Source organism: Bolinopsis microptera, chromosome 13 (assembly GCF_026151205.1).
Source record: "Bolinopsis microptera isolate Bmic1 chromosome 13, MBARI_Bmic_1.0, whole genome shotgun sequence".
NCBI lineage: Eukaryota > Metazoa > Ctenophora > Tentaculata > Lobata > Bolinopsidae > Bolinopsis > Bolinopsis microptera.
In genome coordinates this window covers 1904233-1923327 of record NC_087084.1, presented here as the reverse complement: position 1 = coordinate 1923327, position 19095 = coordinate 1904233, and the positions used below count along the sequence as shown (strand labels likewise).

Genomic DNA, 19095 nt, shown 5'->3' with positions numbered 1-19095 from the left:
TACCGATAAGCATTATACAACTATACATTAGCAGCTGGCAGCAGTACAAAATACCGATAAGCATTATACAACTATACATTAGCAGCTGGCAGCAGTACAAAATACCAATAAGCATTATACAACTATACATTAGCAGCTGGCAGCAGTACAAAATACCAATAAGCAGTATACAACTATACATTAGCAGCTGGCAGCAGTACAAAATACCAATAAGCATTATACAACTATACATTAGCAGCTGGCAGCAGTACAAAATACCAATAAGCATTATACAACTATACATTAGCAGCTGGCAGCAGTACAAAATACCAATAAGCATTATACAACTATACATTAGCAGCTGGCAGCAGTACAAAATACCAATAAGCATTATACAACTATACATTAGCAGCTGGCAGCAGTACAAAATACCAATAAGCATTATACAACTATACATTAGGAGCTGGCAGCAGTACAAAATACCAATAAGCATTATACAACTATACATTAGGAGCTGGCAGCAGTACAAAATACCAATAAGCATTATACAACTATACATTAGCAGCTGGCAGCAGTACAAAATACCAATAAGCATTATACAACTATACATTAGCAGCTGGCAGCAGTACAAAATACCAATAAGCATTATACAACTATACATTAGGAGCTGGCAGCAGTACAAAATACCAATAAGCATTATACAACTATACATTAGGAGCTGGCAGCAGTACAAAATACCGATAAGCATTATACAACTATACATTAGCAGCTGGCAGCAGTACAAAATACCAATAAGCAGTATACAACTATACATTAGCAGCTGGCAGCAGTACAAAATACCAATAAGCATTATACAACTATACATTAGCAGCTGGCAGCAGTACAAAATACCAATAAGCATTATACAACTATACATTAGGAGCTGGCAGCAGTACAAAATACCAATAAGCATTATACAACTATACATTAGGAGCTGGCAGCAGTACAAAATACCAATAAGCATTATACAACTATACATTAGGAGCTGGCAGCAGTACAAAATACCAATAAGCATTATACAACTATACATTAGCAGCTGGCAGCAGTACAAAATACCAATAAGCATTATACAACTATACATTAGCAGCTGGCAGCAGTACAATATATAGGATTTTATCAGTGACGTGAGTTGGACACACCGCTTAACTAACGCTTTGACAAAGACGTTCAGTCAAATTGATATCGGTCAGATAAGCTATGTAACTGTAAGCTCTGTATTGATTGGAAATGGTTTAACTCTTAATGAGTGAGGGAAGATTCGAGCAGGTTTGAAAGCAACACGATGGTCACAAGACACAGGGAGAATGCAGCAATAGCGATGTAGCAGAGCTGACGAAATATTCACACATACTGTATTTTGTTAGTCGTCAGAAAACATCCGGTTTCAAATATAATATAATTACTATGTTGTTAATTGGAGCTAGCAGTTATGACCATGTTTTCCTTAATACAGTGTCATCCTCCAAAGAAACAAAAACATTTCCTCAAAAGTGAAAAGTACGAATTTCTGACCATGACAATTTGTTTGATGGGTATTGGGAGGCAAACAGTGACTATTACAGAACATAACGTGAAACACAGTGTAACTGCGAAACACAGTGTAACTGTGAAACACAGTGTTACTGCGAAACACAGTGTAACTGCGAAACACAGTGTAACTGCGAAACACAGTGTAACTGTGAAACACAGTGTAACTGCGAAACACAGTGTAACTGTGAAACACAGTGTAACAGAAACACAGTGTAACTGTGAAACACAGAGTAACTGTGAAACACAGAGTAACTGTGAAACACAGTGTAACAGAAACACAGTGTAACTGTGAAACACAGTGTAACTGTGAAACACAGTGTAACTGTGAAACACAGTGTAACTGTGAAACACAGTGTAACTGTGAAACACAGTGAAACAGAAACACGGTGTAACTGTGAAACACAGTGTAACAGAAACACAGAGTAACTGCGAAACACAGTGTAACAGAAACACAGTGTAACTGTGAAACACAGAGTAACTGTGAAACACAGTGTAACTGTGAAACACAGTGTAACAGAAACACAGTTTAACTGTGAAACACAGTGTAACTGTGAAACACAGTGTAACTGTGAAACACAGTGAAACAGAAACACGGTGTAACTGTGAAACACAGTGTTACTGCGAAACACAGTGTAACTGTGAAACACAGTGTAACAGAAACACAGTGTAACTGTGAAACACAGTGTAACTGTGAAACACAGTGTAACTGTGAAACACAGTGTAACTGTGAAACACAGTGTAACTGTGAAACACAGTGAAACAGAAACACGGTGTAACTGTGAAACACAGTGTAACAGAAACACAGAGTAACTGCGAAACACAGTGTAACAGAAACACAGTGTAACTGTGAAACACAGAGTAACTGTGAAACACAGTGTAACTGTGAAACACAGTGTAACAGAAACACAGTTTAACTGTGAAACACAGAGTAACTGTGAAACACAGTGTAACTGTGAAACACAGTGAAACAGAAACACGGTGTAACTGTGAAACACAGTGTTACTGCGAAACACAGTGTAACTGTGAAACACAGTGTAACAGAAACACAGTGTAACTGTGAAACACAGTGTAACAGAAACACAGTGTAACTGTGAAACACAGTGTAACAGAAACACAGAGTAACTGCGAAACACAGTGTAACAGAAACACAGTGTAACTGTGAAACACAGTGTAACAGAAACACAGTGTAACTGTGAAACACAGTGTAACAGAAACACAGTGTAACTGTGAAACACAGTGTAACAGAAACACAGAGTAACTGCGAAACACAGTGTAACAGAAACACAGTGTAACTGTGAAACACAGTGTAACAGAAACACAGTGTAACTGTGAAACACAGTGTACCTGTACCGTGTAACTGTACATGGTGTGGGAGAGAGAAGATGTACAACTACAAGCAACACATTACAACACATGTATTCTCTAATGGGTTAAACAGCTTAACGGGTAACTTAACCCGCAGGTAGTTACTCTGTAATGCGGCTAATGTTACTGGGTTAAACGTGACTTTGAGTAGTGCTGTAGAACTAATGTAATTATTATTAAACGTAACGTTATGAAAATCTCATAACTTGGTTGATTTAGGGCAACGTTCCAAAAAGTTATATAAACGCAAACTAAACCTATATATTTTAGATGGACCACGCGACGCGGGATTTATGTGCGGGTGTCTGAGTGAAGCGTTTATAAATCACGTGACACGCGCACAGACACGTGACACGCTCACAGACACGTGACCAGAGTTAAACACCAACCACACCAGTCACGTGCTTATGCTACAGAAGTCACGTGATCGATAAGCGCGTGTCAGTGAACGGTTTTCCCATGACGACGCAATGTAATAAAGCATGTTTTGACATTAATAAAGTGACGTGGTAAAAACCCGGACTATAATAATAACTTATTCCCTTGCGACCTTAGAATCCACGAGGTGGAGTGGGGCTCCTTAGAGCAGGTCACTTGACTAGTATTTCATGCACGTGGGCACTTTTATCTTACCAGAGACTTTCTCGACATAGCACTTTTATCTTACCAGATGATGCCCTTATTAGGAGGTAACGTGTCCAGTCTATTTTATAAAGCGGAAGGAATATGTGGATTCTATAACGGACAATACTCAGAAAATTTCGCTGGAGTTATTTGGCGTTCGGTATTATAGGCGGGGGGGGGGGGGTATAGGCGGCAACGGGCAACAAGAACTTTCTTGAACGCTGTAAGCTGTTCGATTAAATCAAAAACGTTGAGAAATGTGCTCTTGAATGAAAATTGGAACTGTGACAACACGATACAACTCTGACATAGAAGTGACAGCTATGAACCACAGAACCACTTGTCTATCGTATACCTATTGTCTCTTGTTAGCTGACGTCAGTTGCTATACATTAAACAATACAATAGAGCAGCTTATTGAGTACAATATCAATTAATAAATAGCACACAATGCGTGCTTCAATGGAATGCCTGCTTCACATGTGAACAATATAAAAGTCAGCAAAAGGACTAACAAATCAGTGTGATCCATCACTTTATCACGGACTTAAGATTAAAAGATAAATTCAGTTTTCTCTCAACCTTATCCTCGAATAGAATAAATATTGAACGATATAAACTAATAGATAGTACAACGCTGCAGCACAAAACTGAAGCACACTGCACAGCGAAGGTACTGGACAAGAGACAAGAGTACAATTGTCAAGGCGTCATATCATCGCCTTGTAAGGTAGAACCAGACGATGTTATGCAGCACATTAAAATGTGTTGAGGACTATTTGGAGTAATAATGTGGGCTGAGAGTGTGAAATTGCACCTACATTGATGGAAAATACCAGCTAATAAAACTATCCCCGTCGGAGAACTGAACTGTTGGAGAAGTTTGCTGAACGACAATTTGAACAGTAAAACTGACTTGGTGGCAAAGGTGGCATTTACAATTGAATGTGTGACCTGAAATAAGAATATTTAACGATAAACACCCCGTTATTAAAGGTAAATTAATTAACGGTAAATATTCCGCGCTGTTGATGTTATCAATACCCCTCAATAGAGTCAGTACCCCTCAATAGAGCCAGTACCCCTCAAATGAGCCAGTACCCCTCAATAGAGTCAGTACCCCTCAATTGAGACAGTACCCCTCAATAGAGTCAGTACCCCTCAATAGAGTCAGTACCCCTGGCCCTCAATAGAGTCAGTACCCCTCAATAGAGTCAGTACCCCTCAATAGAGTCAGTACCCCTCAATAGAGTCAGTACCCCTCAATAAAGTCAGTACCCCTCAATTGAGCCAGTACCCCGCAATAGAGTCAGTACCCCTCAATTGAATCAGTACCCCTCAATAGAGTCAGTACCCCTCAATTGAGCCAGTACCCCTCAATAGAGTCAGTACCCCTCAATTGAGTCAGTACCCCTCAATTGAGTCAGTACCCCTCAATAGAGTCAGTACCCCTCAATTGAATCAGTACCCCTCAATAGAGTCAGTACCCCTCAATTGAGCCAGTACCCCTCAATAGAGTCAGTACCCCTCAATATCCCTCAACTGTTAGATGTCTCTCTAATAGGTAGTCATGTGATGGCTTAGTTAACGTTAACGAACCTCAACATAGGAAGGTTGATGAGACCTGTTAGAGAAAATCAAAGCTATTTCAAATTTCAACAACGGTGTCAGAAGAGTGCTACGAACGAATTCTCGTATAAAACTGGTTATAAAGATCGAAATATGGAGAGGAAGATGAACGAACTCAATCTTACCTTACCTTTGATACCGTCATTGAAAATGAAAAACGGTTGCGCAAAGCTACCCGCTAAAAGCACGAAATTGCAATACGATTACTCTAAAAGCCCGAAATATCATAATCTACTACCTTGTGGTACATTAGCGGATATAGTAACCACGTTTACAATCACGTTTACAAATGACGGATTTAATACCCAGATTACATTATTGAAACCCTAACAACAACGTGACTATATTGGGCCCGTATTCACCAAATTTTGGTTATGTAAGATAAATATATCAGATATTCTTAACAACGTACCTTTAGATACCTATCTGCACAAAACTCAACTACAAAGACGTGAGAGAGGGGGCCATTTTAACAAAACTTGAGCAGGATAACATCCCGTTATCAGAGTTCGACCCTCTAAACTTCTACCACGTGATGCCCTTATTAGGAGGTAACTCTACCAGGGTAATGAGTAACATCAGACGGAATTCAGCAGTTTAAGTTATGTATGGATTCATCTATAAAATATAATGAAATTTAAAAAATACTTCACAGCGTTCTTGATGACGGTTACCAGTAAAAAGAGAAAGCGGTCAGTTAAAAGGAAGCGAATCTGGTACAGAGCTTTACTGGGAGCCTTACATAAACAAAAGTGCCGCTCTTTTGTTTGTTTAAAGCTCTTATTACAATACTATAACTCTATAGACTAAAGAGTATAATTTTATAGAGAAGACCAATTAGTCTAATATGAGGTGACATGTTTGAGGCATATCCATTTTGTCGTTCAACGTCACGAAGAAGAACAACGTTGTCAAATACGTGACGTCACTTGATGGTACTCCTAACATCTAATAACGTCACGTGATAGTGAGCATTGAGAAAAGTGTACATTGTACTGAACATTTTATTCTTTATTGTTTGTAGGGATATTTATGATGACGTGTGGTGATGTTTGTGTCATTATTATTTGGTTTGTGATCCGATTTACGAAATTTTAAGGCGAATATCTGTTCTCTCATATCCTGGAAAGAGAGCCTCTCAGCTCGTTCCTCCATATATGTTATATACAAGGATATATTCGTGTGAACTCGGCTAGTATATATGAAACATTTGTCATGGAGTTGTAGAGGGAGTTATGTGCCTCGCCGGGCTAAAGTAGTGGATGACCTTGCTGTACGGCAAGTAAAACAAGGATCTGAAACTACTAGGTTCCGTACAGACTCAACTCTGCACCCGTGTCAATATGTTCATTATATGCAAGCCTCTTGATTTATAATACCAGCAAACTCCAAAATCGTTCAGATCTCATCACTACTACAAAATAGTCAGTAATATTCTCAAATCGTACCTTGCTAGTGCCGGCATCTTTATCTTTCTCTTCTGATCCCTTGGCTTGCAAGGCTTTAACTCTCGCCTCTATCTCTGCAACATACACTTTTGTTAGTGGGTTAGGATATTTAAGAGGCACAATATCACACGGTGACTCCTATTCATATGGGAACAGCTTGATTGTTAGTGTTCCCAATGTTTAATCGAAATTACCGCTTCAATTCTGTCCACGCCCAGGACAAGAAAGTCCCGCGGTTTTCGTCGAATAGTCCTAACATGTGAACATAAGCAGGCTACTTACGCGCGAGAGCTCGATTTAATTTATCATTCAAAACGCGCGCATGAAGTGCGCGCTCAAGGGATAAAGGAAATCATGAAAGATGCGAAGCGCGTTACAAAAATGATATTATTTTATTGTGACGGCGAAGTGGCAAAAGTGACAATAGGCGATGAGAAATTTGGCGACTTTTAAGAAAGATATGATGGCACCCATCCAAATACGAATAATTTTTGTTGAATCCGGACGCGCAAATTGCACGTGCCATCTACTATCAACCATGACAACGTGCACGCATACGGTCAGTGTTTATTACTTCATCTCTCTTACGCGAATATAATAAACTCTATTTCAATGGAACCAAGTTCAATCTTGATCCTTATTGCCATTGTTCTCCTCGGCGTTGCCATAATGGGAGGGGGAACTATGGTTTTCTGTTGCCACGGATTTGAGAGAGGCCTCCCTTTCCTCTCTGTTCGTGAACTCTACGATGAACTCGGCGATTTAGACCGACGAACCACGGACCGATACAGGGACTTCGCCGTTCTAATCAACCACGTAGCCGTCCAGCTACAAAGAGGAGCAGCCAACATTCCCAGACAGCATCTGGTCAAAGAAACGTCGACTGTTATGGAGATGGAAGAAGGAAAGACAGCAGTGGGGTGTCAGAGCACTCCAACCCGACAAATAATGGTCGGGCCAGCCCAAGGCGACTTCATCATCTCGATCCCTGATGAGTGAAGTGTGACCTCATCTACGACTTCAACCAAAACTACGACATTTTACCTACCACTACACGGATTTTAACGACCACATTTTACGATTTTAAAAGGCCCAAGCAACACGTCGTGCTTGTGGTCTCAGTGGGGGGAGCAAGATAGAACTATCTGCTCTTCGTGCCAGCCTTACAGTTCTGTTAAAACCTGACAAATAACAAGTGAAACAGAACTGTGGGGTCCCACTGCCGCGGATCTTACCCGGCTGATGATCCTGGAGTGCGGTCAACTCCAACCTTAATGTTAAATTCTCCGGTGCTCGGCCAGTAAATAATGTACAATGCTAACCGGCCCTGCCGCGCGCGATACAGTTAATTAGTTAATTGTTAATTATTAGCTATACAGTTAATTGAAGCGCTAATTAATTAATTAGTTAATTGAAGTGGCGAAAGAGAAATATGTTTTAGCTTACCCTCGTGAGTCTTTGGAGCAGACATAGCTTCGGAGATTGAATAGTTAGAATAGAGTAAATAAAAAGCAGTAAAGAAAACTATAAAAACATAATGAGAATAAGTAAAATAAATCAATACAATTAATTGTAACGTTATCAAGAGGAGGACTAATCTAATAATGGTAAGTAAGCAATGATACTACTACTACTACTGCATCTCATATGAACGGAGCAGAACATTTAAATGGATTTTACACCTTCAGATGGAGATTGACAGGTTAACAAATCCAGCTTCTTTAATTCATCTGAGAAATCTAAAACATGTAAACTATCAGAATATATAACCATTCCAAAATGAAAGGAATCCTTTAAAAAAGTCGTATTCAAGTCCTATGCATAGCATTAGTTCTTAGGATGTGTGCTTTTACAGCTGACAAGGGATTATCTTTGAAGTTCTTGTTGGATAAAACTGATTTGAAGTGGTCCACGTTTGATCTGAAATAGATAGCCGATTAGAGCACAGTATTCACACCACGTGACACAAACTAACCAATCAGAGAGCTGTATTCTAGTCACGTGATACAAATAGATTAAGTTAGTTTAAACAGAGTAAAATCATTAAAATCGTATTATATTTTTCGTTTAAAACTTATAAACATGTCGCGTTATTTCACAGCTTAGGTTCCTTTATTTAATTTAATGTTCTGTCACATTCGGAATAAAAAAGGTCAATTAAAACTTACTGGAATGGATTATAAGGAGTGTCATCTTGCTTAGCAGTTGGCCGAATATTGAGATTAATTTTCTTATCGGCCATTATACTGCTAAATATTGATGTTAGTTCGTTTGATAAGGGCTGCATGTCCCCAGTTATCTTAGTCTTCTCCCGCTTAGCTTTAGCTATCTCTTCATCTTTAGCTGAAATATTAAAATAAAGGTTACAGTTGTGATTGCTCATCAATGAATAATAAAATCACCACTGCTTTATACTTATACTTATATAATACTTATAGTTTACCGGAAGTGAAGTATTATATTTAGGAGAAAATGATTTGGTATCATCAGATTTTGAAATCCGGTAATCTGTTGACAGAAACACAGCCTACGCGTACGGTAAATACACGGTTAACACACGGTTAAAGTTTTGTGAACAAAAAAACATTTCAGTGAAAAGAACAAGACGTTACCTTTTTTAATATTTTCCAATTTCTCCTTCCATTTCTGACTCTTTTCTTTCATCCTCTTTTTCTTAGTTTTAGGTTTCAGTTCGTTCTTCAGACACGTGATAGCGTCTTTCTTTTCTGACTTTTCCACACTTTTCTTTGGTGGGCTGATTAGAGGTTACAGTTTTTTTTTTCTTTTAAAATTTTTTTACTTACTTACTTACTTAGAGGTAAAGTTTTGAAAATAGAATCAACTCCGGGAAACATCACAAAAAAGTGTTCGGATTTTGGTCAACAACAAATGGAATAAAAACCAATAAAAACAAGATCTCAAAAGAAAATGGTTTGTTGTAGACATTAGAATTTCAATAAGCAAATATTACGTATCATTTAAGGGCTTACCCATCTAAAGCATTTAGATTGGAATCATTTTGCACTTTAGCAACGTAAGGATGTGAGATTCTGGAGCCCTTGCCCTTCTTTATCTTTCCCATTTTCTAGCTAATTGTATTTCATATTTTAAGTTAGCAAATCGTATTGTAATCGTATTGTAATTTTTAAATCAATTGAATGTTTTGCTGACAAGATCCATAAATGAGAGAATCATTTCAGACGAGCTGTATTCCCAAATATATTATATTATTATGATCACAAAAACAAAAATATCCATAAAACAATGAATGCAGGAATCAAGAAATTCGACCACAAGGACTATTTCCAAATAATATTGTAACAACAATTAACCTCAGAGTTTTAATTCAAATTCCAAAGTTTTAATTCAAATTCCAACGTTTTGAAACCATATAAATTACGACTTACAGCAAAATAACAGATTCAATATGAAGCATTAAACTGCATTAGCCACACTGCATGGTTACGAAGGAGGAGGAGGAGGAGGAGGAGGGGTGAAATTAGGTAACGGCGGGTTGTACCCATTGTAAGAAGTGTGGGTGTAGCCCGCCTGCGGGTACTGATAGCTTGGTGCGGGTACTTGCGGGTACTGTCCCTGATATCCCTGTGCACTGTACCCACTATCATTGTTGTAACTATTGTTGTAATTATTGTTGTAATTATTGTTGTAATTATTGTTGTCAGAATTAATGGACCAGTTATTGTTAGGATGAGAGTAGTTATTCGAGGAGATGTAATTGTTTCTATCGGCTGAAAAGTTGTTAGAATTGTAGTTGCCAGTGGGTTGATCTGTTCTCTTTCCTCCGATCTTCCAAGTCTGTTTGTTCCCACTAAAATTAGGCTTACTGGTTTTATTGTTGTTGCTGATTTCTATTGGCTTCTTCAGAATTTGTATAGGAGCGGACGTGTTACTTGTGGAGCCTCCAACCACTTTCTCAGTGGTTGTGATCGTGGTTGAAGCAACAGATGGTGGCGCGACATTTTCTGAAGATGCAACATTTTTTGATGACGTCATATCTGATGACGTCACATCTAGTGACGTCACAGAGTTACTCTCAGCAGGTATAAAACCCGTTACAGCTCCTCCTGATGAACTATCCCCAACAGGAACCGTATCTTCAGTCCGTAGTCCTGAACGTGGTATTTTGCTGGGAAGTGTAGGAAAATCAGCAACCCCCGACATAGTTTTAGGTTTCTTCGGTTTTTTCCCTTTTCTCTTGGATAACTTTCTGTTGTCTATTGGAGGCGGGTCCTTTTCTAGTCTGCGGAGTGTCAGAGCAGCTGTGATTCTTTGAGCTGAAACGTGGGGAAGTTACGTGGGGGAGTCACTAAAAATAAGAGGTTCACTTTCGATAACACACGAATAATTTGATATAGAAATTTCAATCTATCATTACAGTCACACGAAGTACTAATTATCCAATAGTTACAAAATAAACGCTAAAATAAACAAAATACTAGTATATACTACTAGTATATACTACTAGTATATATACTATATCATATATAATATTGTAGACCTACCTTCCTTCTTAGAGGGTCCAGAGCCCTGGAAGGACCTGTCCTGAACAGTCATGGTACAGGAAAATATCTGTGGTTTGAAACCGGGGTTCTCTATCTCGTACTCACACCTGACCTCTGGCCCAAACCACTGGTTTAAGAACATTGTGGGGTGCGTCTCCGGGGTCGGCAACTCTGCAGTGGAGGAAGATCAATATTTTAGTAATTAATTTTTTAGAGAGGCTGAACCTAAAATCAAGAGTTCCCACAGTCAGACAACGAATGAGTTAAAAAGTTCCAACAAAATTTGTATAACATCATTGGTATAAAATATTTTCGGACATCTTCAGTACCTAATAAAGATAACGGTCAAATTAAATCAGAAAATTATAATTAAAACTAAGGCTGAACCTAGGTGCCCCATTAAAGAAGATACCTCTGGGATGTTCAGATATAAGAAGACTGAATGTGATTTTTAATTCTTAAAACTATGCTATGACTCGAAACAAAATAAAACACCCAACCAAAATAACCTCGAGGTCTGAAAACAGGGACACTGGACTCCGCTTGATCGTCCACCTTGATATACCAGGGTTCCTCAACACCCTCCTGCTCCTGCTCCTCCCTCAGTACACTTTCCATCAGTTTCTGTTTCACCAGATAGTCCTCACTCACAATGTGATCCATCATATTAGGGATACCTGGGGGGGGGGGGGGAGTTATATATACACACTAATATACACACTAATACACACACTAATACACACACTAATATACACACTAATATACACACTAATATACACACACTCGGGAGTGACATTTTACATGATATGAGTGAACCGTTCACAGGGGCAGCTGGTCAGCCGGCGCAATATCGTCGCTTTTGGCAATAATGTCGTTTAAATTTTGATAAGAGATTACTATGTCGTTTATCTCGTAATATTGTCATTAACAGAATATAATGTCGTTTATCTTGTAATATTGTCATTAACAGAATATAATGTCATTTATCTTGTAATATTGTCATTAACAGAATATAATGTCGTTTATCTCGTAATATTGTCATTAACAGAATATAATGTCGTTTATCTTGTAATATTGTCATTAACAGAATATAATGTCATTTATCTTGTAATATTGTCATTAACAGAATATAATGTCGTTTATCTTGTAATATTGTCATTAACAGAATATAATGTCGTTTATCTCGTAATATTGTCATTAACAGAATATAATGTCGTTTATCTTGTAATATTGTCATTAACAGAATATAATGTCGTTTATCTCGTAATATTGTCATTAACAGAATATAATGTCGTTTATCTTGTAATATTGTCATTAACAGAATATAATGTCGTTTATCTCGTAATATTGTCATTAACAGAATATAATGTCGTTTATCTTGTAATATTGTCGCTAAGAGATTATAATGTCGTTTATTACCTAATAATGTCGTTTAAGAGGAGTGACATTGATTGAAATAAATTTTCGTGCACATACAGAATGAATGGTTAATAATTTAATATATATGTAGACCAAGGTCTGTGCACGGGATGCTTCCTGGAAGAATCCAGTTCTTTTAGCGGGGCACCCTACCTAAAGCCAAATTGAGATATAATAATCATATTCCTAGAGAAATAATCAGAAATCGAATACCAATCAAATAATATGATATATAGGAGTAGTAACCATATTTACTATGCAAAATGCCCCAACCACATAGTGTAAATTTATATAGAATTCAAATTCCATATCATCATTAAACCTCAATAGTCAATATAATAGCCCAAGCAAAATTAAATAACTTCTTATATACCTTACTGTCATACTACAAATTAATTGAACATTTGAAATCTGTTAACCAGAGAATAAATTTCTAAACCTAATGCAAGTGAAATAATTTAGATGCAATAATGAATGCCTAATGTGAGTATCATCTGTCAATGTCCTTGTAAAAAAGTCTGTAAAAGAGATATGAGTAACTAATATAGAAGAAAAAACAGGAAGTTGTCGTCTGTTGAAAAATAAATAAAATATCTAGAATATAAATTAGAATATAAAATAACATTCAGTCAATGTGTCGTCAATAAACTGTACAATTATCAAATGTTAAAACTGGGTGATACAGTCACCAAAAATAAATACTAAGTATAATAAGTAAATAAATTAAATGTGGTCTATAAAACTACCACTAGGTATAATAGGTCAATAAATTAAAAGTGGTTTATAAAACTACCACTGTGCGAACCCTTCCTCCAGTTAAAACATGTCAGTCATGTGCAAAATCAATCAAAATGGTAAGGTGGTAAAAAAGGGAAAATCCTTTCGATACATCAATTATATATGCCTCAGATTTAAAAGAATTAGAAGATACTTAGTTATCGTCGACTATGATTGCAGTGTAAAATTTGTCATATGAATTGTCGACGGTATAATTAGGGTCTGTTGTTATAGATGAGAGTAGCTGTTTCTTATACGAATCACTTAAGCTTTTAACATCGGGCAGATTTCGTAGATCTGTTGGAACATTATTCCAACATTTTGCCCCCAAGTATTGAAAGTTTTTATGTGATGTTGATCTATTAACATATAGGTTGCAGCTTTCGCCGCTCCTACTACCTCCTGATATGTAACTAAATTTGTTCATAAAGTTTGTAGGACAATTGTCATGGATGATTCTAAACATATAATTTGACAGATGGAGTTGTCGTCTAAGATGGAGTGGTAACCATTTCATGTCTCTATAAACATTAAGGCTGCTCTCTGTTTGTGGAACGTTGAGAGCTATTTTGGCTACCTTTTTGTACAGAGTGTCAAGTTCAGCAAGTTTTGTCTTGCCAGCTCTACAATAGATCGTGTCTAAATAATCGAATTGTGGCAACATGAGTGCATTGGCAAACATTTTCCTATATTTAATGGGTAGCAGTGCTTTACTTCTATACATGGCACCAATTCTCTTCATGACCTTCTTAATAATATAATCTACATGGCTTTTGAAGTTTAATTTACTATCTAGAATGAGGCCAAGATATTTTGTCTCTTTGCACTCCTTGATTGTGAAAGTTACCTCATTACATTCAATGGTTAATTCATCATGTTGATCAACAGAATCAAACAATAGGAATTCAGTCTTCGTTTCATTGAGTGATAATTTATTTACACTGAGCCATTTAAAGATTGTCATAAGTTCTATTTTCATGTTTATAAATGTGCTTCTGCAGGTTTGATCAAAGAATAGTGCACCATCATCTGCAAATAGAAAGGGCTTAGATAGGTTACAGGCATAAATGATGTCATTTATGAAGATACTAAATAATATAGGCCCAATGATGCTTCCTTGTGGTACACCACTCAGAACTTCTAAAAATGAACTTAGTTTGCCATTGATCCTAGTGCATTGATATCTACAAGATAAGAAGTTCTTAAACCAGGTTAAAGCAATGCCACCAATTCCATAATATGCCAATTTTTGAAGCAATATTTCATGATTCACTGTGTCAAAGGCCTTCTTAAGATCAAGAAAGATGATTCCTGGTTTATAAGACTTAGATTTACTCATATATATTTCGTCCATCAGATCGTACATCAAATAAGTTGTGGAGTGATTTTTCCGAAAGCCATATTGATGCCGGATGAAAAGTTTGTTCTCTTCCATGTAATCAGTGAGTTGCTTGCCGACAAAGTATTCTATAAGTTGTGCCGGCTGACCAGCTGCCCCACAGACCACAGTACAAAAAAAAACCGGGCAATTGGAAATGTGTGAGCTGTCACTAACCGAGAACATCAAGGTAAGTCAGAGCTTTAATAGCAGCTTCAGCTTTAGCAATCTTCATCGTAACACCGTACCCCAGGAACTTGTAGCCAGAGAACTTGACAGAGGCTGTTAGCTTCCAATACTTCAGCTCGTCATTCCTCTCCCGGCATTCCTGAGAAAAGTTTGAAAACATGTATTTTTTAATTTACAGGTATTCCAGTATTAATTGTTTACCGACAATTACCATTATATTACATGAATATCTTCATGGCATTACATAATTATTCAATTATGGGGCCCTCCGGGGGGAATGCAACGTCAATTAATGTCAATTAATGTCAATTAATGTCAATTAATGTCAATTAATGTCAATGTCAGTTTTGCAAAATTTTGGAATACTGACATTAATTGACACGATATTTTTCGACCAGAGATTATGTAATTCTACCATATTTTTTCCCGATCCATGACTCGTGCCGAAGGCACAAAAGAGTCAAGGACAAGGGTTAGCGATCGAGGTTTTTTTTTGTATATGGTAGCTTTGCGACCGTGCCTGCGAGCGTGCGACCGTACGTGCCTGCGAGCACTGTTATCGCCCACGTGACTACCTGCGCAAAGTTATTTTGCGTGATAATCTGAATTATATAATTGTTGGCGCGCGGCGCTGAACCAACCAAGTACATTATTAATTTCATCATGTATGTATCCCACTAGGCACTAATTGATAGCATATTATTATTATTTTGAGTTAGTATTACTATTTTGCACAGATCCGTGTCAGGTTGCATAAACAATAAACATATGGTTACATAGAAATATACACGATTTTCAAATTCAATATAGAATTATATTAACTGGGCGGCGCTCGGCAGTCGGCATGTCACTTCGCCATATTTGCATGTTTATATAAACAGTAAAGACTGGGCCGTCCCCAGCTCAGGTTGTATGGAATATGATAAATACGCCATCACGGATCGGGAAATTGAGCGGCCATCCACAAAAGAAAAGCGGCCGCATTTCTTGTTAGCACTTTAGAACGTTTATATCATCAATTTATTCACTACTATCACATATGGAAATGTGAAATGTGAAAAAAATTCAGATCATTAAACAATAAAACTAAAATAATACGGTTTCCCGAAATTTAATTTTCTTAAATGGGCGTGGCCATCCAAGGGCGTGGTTCTAAACATCATCAGAACTTAAAACCCACATTAAACGAAATGCCTTCATGACATTTATATTTGAATAACGAATCTTAAACAGCTAACATTACTCCTTCATACTAAAAAAGCCGATTCTAGATATTTTACCTGTATAAGAAACCAATAAAATATGGGCGTGGCCGGTGGGGACCGAAGATGGAAGAGTTGGAAGCTGAAATTTTTTTTGGTGGTCTTTGAACCTAAGGATCAACAGATAAGAACATACTCATAATTATTCAAGGACATTTTGTTTTTATGAACCGGTCTAACTTAACACCGCAATTCCAGTCGCAAGCCTGGGACCACTACTAGCATAGTCACAACATCTACAAAGCTGCCATATAGCCTGACTGACAATTTTCTCGACTGACTGACAATGTTTCTTCTTTTTCCCCATTTAGAATACAAAGATTAGTACATTTTAGCCATCCAAGGGCGTGGTTCTAAACATCATCAGAACTTAAAACCCACATTAAACGAAATGCCTTCATGACATTTATATTTGAATAACGAATCTTAAACAGCTAACATTACTCCTTCATACTAAAAAAGCCGATTCTAGATATTTTACCTGTATAAGAAACCAATAAAATATGGGCGTGGCCGGTGGGGACCGAAGATGGAAGAGTTGGAAGCTGAAATTTTTTTTGGTGGTCTTTGAACCTAAGGATCAACAGATAAGAACATACTCATAATTATTCAAGGACATTTTGTTTTTATGAACCGGTCTAACTTAACACCGCAATTCCAGTCGCAAGCCTGGGACCACTACTAGCATAGTCACAACATCTACAAAGCTGCCATATAGCCTGACTGACAATTTTCTCGACTGACTGACAATGTTTCTTCTTTTTCCCCATTTAGAATACAAAGTTTAGTACATTTTAGCTTATGATTAATATTATATTTTTACCTATAGTTTACCTAGATTACATAGACGTGAATATCTTGAATATTTATCGAATAATGATAATCTCAAATTTCAAGACATATCAATGTCAATTAATGTCAATTAATGTCAATTAATGTCAATTAATGTCAATTAATGTCAATTAATGTCAATTAATGTCAATTAATGTCAATTAATGTCAATGTCAGTTTGGGGTTTTTATGGAATACTGACATTAATTGACATTGCATTCCCCCCGGCCCTCCTAGGCCTATACTTAATTTCATAAAAACCATCCGTGGTTCAGCAAACTTGCCTCGGTAAATTCACAAGTGGGTATTTTCTCCTTGAGAGCACCAATAGGATGTTTACCAGCTGCAGTAAACACCCCCTTAGGAGCTTTGTGCATCTTCCTCTTTATACCAACACCTCCCTTAAACCCAACCCCTTTATCATGCCTCCATTTCTCATACTCTTCATATGACACTGAGATGGGATATTTGTCAAGCTTGTAAGAAATTTTGACTCATTAATGTTAGTGAAAAATTTATGATTTTGACAGTAAAATAAAGAGTCAATTTTTGCTGCACCTTTTAAACTTCAAACAGTCAAATGGTTGAGAAAACAATTAAATCATTTAAACATGATAATCAAATTTTAATCTTTACCAGTACAGGCCTGATTAGCAAACTGATTAATGACTACAAAGGCGAGCTTATACTTGTTTACCCTAAATATTAAATTATGTTAAATAAAACAAACCCTCTTTATCCCCAGCTGCCGGGGTAACCCTGGTCTCGGCTGATGATGGCACCCAATCATCCAACTCTTTATTCCTGACCACTGGTTCTGAGGACGAGTTGGTCCAGGCGTTAACCACTGGTTCTGATTTGTTTGTTACCAGTGTCAAGTCGTTGGTTTGTGTTGTATTATATGGCACAACATCTGAAAAAGTGGTATTACTGTAGCTGTGAGAGAAAATGACAAACCTTGTATTATAAAAGATAAGACTACAAACTTTCCTTTGAAGAGGATTTTATCATCGATCTTAATCATTTTCATTCAAATATTACCGGGGGGGGGGGGGGGGGGGGGGGGGGGTGATCAGGTACCAATTGCTGTACGTGACGTCGACTAAGTGCAATTTTGGAATTTTTCGAAAGACCCACCCACCCCCATCGCGGTACTAACTGTTTTTTCGAATAATAATTAAGACACCCACCCTTTTTGCTGGCTTTTGCGGTACTAACTGTTGAGAAATCACGGTACTAACTGTGTCTTGGTATATAAAATAAGATATCCACCCATAAATTGCTTTAAACAACTCATTAAACTAGGGAAATTGGCAAATTATACCCACTATTTAGTAGGGGTATTGTTTTTAATGTAATCGAATTATATAAAAAATTACAAAAAATTTTAAAATTTCAAAATTGAAATTTGAGGTAAAATGGTTTTTTTGGGGTTGGACACCCCCTTTTGGAAGAAAATACGACGATTCAGACCTTAAGATCCCCCCCCCCCCCCCCCCCCTTCCCCCGAAATGACACTTATAACAATTACTCCAAAAATGCGGTAAAATACATTTTTAATAGATTAATAAATAAAATATCTTACCTGATTCTAAATTGTATGGATCGTAGAGGTCTTGACTCTGTCCCGTTTCTATGTTGTAAGGATCATACTCAGATTCCTCAGTCCAATAAGCATCTCTGTAATAACCATAACTAGAATTTAACTGGGGAGGAAGCTGATGCTGTTGAGGTCTAATATAATAATAAAATTGTGGTGGACGACTCTGTCCATCAAGCGAAAGTCTGTGGTCTTGAAATGGAGGTCTCTGTGTGTGAAAAGGAGGTCTCTGCACTCGAGTTGGAGCTCTCATTGGAGCTCTTATTGGAGGTTGTTGTATGCTGTGCCTTGGATAAGATCCTGCTGTAGGTCTGAGTCCCCTGAGAGGATGGTGACTATTTCCATTTCGTGAGGGGTGAATAGGAAAACTGTTTTGATTGCCATCACAATGTGCTGTATCCCACTGATAGCCGTCATGTAGCGGCTTAGGAGAATATGGAGGTGGTCTTGCATATCTAGGCCTTGGTGACCTATATAGCATCCTGGTTATATGTTTAAATCA

The 19095-nt window shown here is 37.4% G+C and overlaps 2 protein-coding genes across 2 annotated transcripts in view; both read right to left on the bottom strand.

Annotated features, from left to right (window-relative positions):
* LOC134825321 (splicing factor 3B subunit 1-like) overlaps positions 1-19095 on the bottom strand; it is a 93280-nt gene that overhangs the window by 49528 nt on the left and 24657 nt on the right. Inside the window, exons 2-3 of the mRNA XM_063837493.1 lie at positions 8061-8089; positions 6615-6688 (exon numbers count right to left, since the gene is read on the bottom strand). Coding sequence (XP_063693563.1) covers positions 6615-6688; positions 8061-8085 — 99 coding nt within the window. The 5' untranslated portion in view covers positions 8086-8089. The remainder of the gene's footprint in view (positions 1-6614; positions 6689-8060; positions 8090-19095) is intronic.
* On the bottom strand, positions 8284-19082 carry LOC134825150 (uncharacterized). The gene is made up of 10 exons (XM_063837294.1): positions 18579-19082; positions 17724-17906; positions 17278-17447; positions 14889-15039; positions 11647-11814; positions 11138-11308; positions 9605-10909; positions 9227-9369; positions 8783-8957; positions 8284-8534 (listed from the first exon to the last, which is right to left on the bottom strand). The coding sequence occupies exons 1-7, from the start codon at positions 19072-19074 to the stop codon at positions 10077-10079; spliced, it is 2172 nt and encodes a 723-aa protein (XP_063693364.1). The 5' UTR covers positions 19075-19082; the 3' UTR covers positions 8284-8534; positions 8783-8957; positions 9227-9369; positions 9605-10076.

Coding starts and splice junctions, on each gene's coding strand:
- LOC134825150 (XM_063837294.1), bottom strand. CDS start 19,074: ATGCTATATAGGTCACCAAGGCCTAGATATGCAAGACCACCTCCATAT. Junction 17,907..18,578: donor TCCATACAATTTAGAATCAG/GTAAGATATTTT, acceptor CCACTTTTTCAG/ATGTTGTGCCATATAATACA. Junction 10,910..11,137: donor TGGACCCTCTAAGAAGGAAG/GTAGGTCTACAA, acceptor CCCACGTTTCAG/CTCAAAGAATCACAGCTGCT.